Consider the following 4016-nt stretch of genomic DNA (forward strand, 5'->3'; position numbering starts at 1 on the left):
CTTTCTGTGTGCTCCTTTCTATGCACCTCTGGAAGGCTTTTAATGTCCTGCAGCACTTTTAATTGTATCTTGTATGTTTTTATATGTGTTATGTATTGTTTTTATGGCTTTGTTGTAAAGCACTTTGGGTACCATTTGGCTATTGTAAAGGGCTATACAAATAAATTTTATTTGATTTGATTGGCATATACATATGGGTCTTTTTATATTTTTTGGCTGTTTTGTTTATTAATAATAATAGAATATTGAATATATGGTTTTGCACCAAGGATTTTTGTCCAACACTGCAAAAACGATCTCAAAATGAGTAACAATGTCTTAAATTAAGGGTTTTTACCCTTAATTTGAGCTGGTAAATTAGATGATCTGCCAATGGAATGAATATTTTTACTCTTAAAATAAGGTATCCAGATATTATGCACTTGAAATAAGAAAATGCAATTGTTTTTTCTTATTTTAAGTGTAAATTGTCTTGTTCCGTTGGCAAAGTGTCTCACTTAAATACTTAATTCAAGAAAAAATACACTTATTTTAAGAAAGAAATTACTTATTTACAGTTAATTTTTTTGCAGTGAAGTCTTTATAGGATTCTTATCTCTGAGCTGTTCGTTGTTCCAGCTGCTCCACATTTGTCCCTGTGAGGTTGTTGAACATGGATTGAGGCTATTTTTTCAGCACTTGGATGGATTTACAGCAGGATGAAATGAGGATGGCTTTGAACCAAGCTTTTAAAGGCAGACATGTCCTCTAATGTCTCGCAGACTGAATGTAGAGGATCATTTATAACTTTGTTTCATCAAGCTAATCCATCCTGAAGTTGATTTAACTCACTATTTTATCAAAATCCTCTTTGATGTTCTTCCCCCAGATTGTTTCTAAGGGAATCCCAATGAATGCGAGGATGATTCATTCGCTGAGTGGGAAACAGTCTCCCATCCCTTATGGAAAGAAAGGCCAGGTAAAACTGCTGTTTTTTTTATTTTTTATTGCCTCCCTAAAGAATCGCTGTCAACATCTGCTAGATTTCTGGTTTACAGTTAGAAAAGTTTGTGCTGCAATGCTCTGAAATCTGTTATTCATATGAATAATACATGCAAAAAAATAAATAAATAAATACATATTCACAGTTTTAAAACACTTGTAAATAAATAAATCCGATTTCCCACAATGCTCTGTAAGGCTAAAAGAACATTTCTCTACATCTGTATGACAAGCATCTTGTTTGGAAAGATCCCACAGGGATTGCCTCATGTAAACATATTCAGTCTACAGATAAAATATTCATTATTCTGCAAGAGTTTGGACTAACTTTAAAACAAAGTGTTAGAATCAGGATCCAAAACAGTACTGAGCAACTAATCATAAAAATTAACCAAAACCTGTTTAAAAAGTCTCTAATGAGACTTCTTTTTTTTTTAATCAAGAAAAATCATAATTTGTGTGGGGTGGAAAATTTAAATTAACCACATGTAGCCTTAAAAACTCTCTGTATGACCTCTTACAGTGTTGTAGAGTCAACATTGTAGTTTCAGCCACTTTTATGTACAACATGTCTTCTTTTTTATTGCAGTTTTAAATAATTGTTTCTGTGCCTTTGTTTGATTTAAAGTGTAACTTTTAAAACTATTTGGTTTACAAAGACGTTTACCTTGTTGGATCCAGCTCATGTTTCTGAAAAATGATAACTGAACTTTATTGATCTCACATTGGAGAAATTTACCTCTGCATTCAACCCATCCCCTTGGGGAGTAGCGGGCTGCCATCGTGGGGCGGCCGGGGAGCAATGTGGGGTTAAGGGTCTTTGCTCAGATTCCAAGCTCTAATCCCTAACCACTAGGCTGCCACTCCTCGCCAAAAAAAAAAAAAAAATTCCATACAGATGCTTCTCTGAAATTATTTCTATTGTCTTTTCTACTTCGGTATTGTGTTAAAACCCCTGCTTTTCTAGAGATGTCCAAACAAATGATGATAAATCATAATTAACTATCATTTTCCGGGTTTGGTTGAGGTTTTGAGGACCCAAATGAAGAGACGAGGAGGCAGAGGTGTGTTGTTGAGGATTCCATTGAATAACTGAGGCAAAAATCCAAAAACGAAAGCACAAAAGACATGGAACCGAAAACTAGACAACTTCATGGTAAAACTCACGTGGGGAGCCAGGAAAAGACGAGGAACCAGCACTGAGGAACTGCACATGGAGAGTATATATGGGAGGCTGAACAAAGACGAGACTAATTAGCTGATTGGGGGCAGGTGTGAACAGAGGAGTCTAGAAAGGAGCCAGGGAAGACCAACACCAGAGGGCAACCAAGAAAAGCCTAAGAATTCATATACCGTATCTAGAAAACACAAAAAAATAGAAATTAAAACAAGAAAACAAAGAAAAAAATGGATCAAAGTTAAACTGAAACCTCACAAGAAAACATAGTGGAATCAAGATCCTAACATTAATAACATTTTGACCTGAAAAAGTTAAAGTTGCCTTTTTTAACCATGGCCACATGAATCCACCATTTAACTAAATACAATTGTGTATGGCATTATGAAATACCCCCCCACCCTGCCAATTTGACAGAGGTTCATAATCTCATTAAATAACCTTCATGGAAAAATAAAACAAAAATATACAAAAGGAGCATGAAGAGACATGAAGCAAATAAACCTCAGAGACTTCTTGTTCCCGTTTGAAAGAGAAAGCTCACACTTCTGTCTGAGAAGTTGAACATAATTAGAATATAAAACAGCTTGTTCTTTTTTTCAGTACATCCTGTCGGTTGACCGAGCCAATCTAAACAAAGAACTGCTAACTGGTAAGAAAGTTTCACTCCTGGTGTTTTTAGAGAACATGAATCAAGCCTGAACCGGCTCCATAGACACTTTGAATGGTGGCATACTGCATTGGTTCCACTTTACATCAGGGACCTCACTGTACAGTTAGAATACAAGTAAAAGAAGATGATCAGGTTTGTGATCACTAAGTGATCACCATTTTCTTCAGACTATGTGTATATATTGATTTTACCTGTGTCTCTTGCTGTGTTTTGCAGATTTTTTTAAAGCAGTAATATTTTGTCAATTTTAATCCACTCAATTCAATTCAGTTTATTTCTATAGCGCCAATTCACAACACATGTCATATCAAGGCACCTTACAGTTCATCACATCATCCAGTAAGATTGATTCAAAGTTTTCTATCTAAGGAAAACCAGTTGATTGCATCGACTCATTGCTCGAAGGCAATCCCTCACATTAAGCATGCTTTTAGCGAAAGTGGAGAGGAAAAACTCCCTTTTAACAGGAAGAAACTTCCACTACAACCAGGCTCAGTGTGAGCGGCCATCTGCCGAGTCTGACTGCGGTTCAAGGGGACAGAAGCAGAGATACAAAAAGCACACCCACAGACTGCTGGCACCAGCACCTCATGACCCTGACAGACAAGTGATAAATGTTGGATGGTTAATTAGATGTGAATTAAACTGATTTACTGAAGTTATTTAAACTGCAGATTATCTGTGAATGAGAGTATTCTGTTTTTTTTTTTACTGGACAAATGTGATTGAGTTGAACTGGATTACTTAAATTAGCCTTGAAACTGAACTGGATAATTGGAAAAATGACCTAGAAATAAGTAAACAATACTTAAATTCTGTGTATTTATCCTTATTTGAGTAGGTAAATGAGATAGTTTGCCAATGGAATGAGTATTTTTACTCTTGAAATAAGATAATTAGATAATATGCACTTGAAATAAGACAAGGTAATTGTGTTTTCTTATTTTAAGTGTAAATTGTTTTGTTCCATTGGCAAAATGTCTCTTTAACCTATTCAATTCAAGAACAAATGCACCTATTTTAAGAAAAAAATGACTTATCTAGATTTTGATTTCTTGGACTAAACTGAAAAGAACAGTTTAATTTCACCTTTGAATGTATAAACTATAGCCTGACGTAGTCCGACTCAATTCTAGTCAGAATATGAGTCTGATACTGCTCCATAGAGCTGTGATTATGGGGCGT

The 4016-nt window shown here is 35.3% G+C and overlaps 1 protein-coding gene across 3 annotated transcripts in view; it reads left to right on the plus strand.

The window, feature by feature from the left end:
- The window catches only part of kmo (kynurenine 3-monooxygenase (kynurenine 3-hydroxylase)), a 32717-nt gene that overhangs the window by 4191 nt on the left and 24510 nt on the right, over nucleotides 1-4016 (plus strand). For all 3 annotated transcript variants that reach the window (XM_015380665.1, XM_015380656.1, XM_015380674.1), the window contains exons 5-6: nucleotides 869-958; nucleotides 2762-2810. In XM_015380665.1, the coding sequence (XP_015236151.1) occupies nucleotides 869-958; nucleotides 2762-2810 (139 nt within the window). The remainder of the gene's footprint in view (nucleotides 1-868; nucleotides 959-2761; nucleotides 2811-4016) is intronic.

The sequence above is a fragment of the Cyprinodon variegatus genome, unplaced genomic scaffold (genome assembly GCF_000732505.1).
Source record: "Cyprinodon variegatus isolate N-32 unplaced genomic scaffold, C_variegatus-1.0 Scaffold11, whole genome shotgun sequence".
NCBI classification, from domain to species: Eukaryota; Metazoa; Chordata; class Actinopteri; order Cyprinodontiformes; family Cyprinodontidae; genus Cyprinodon; species Cyprinodon variegatus.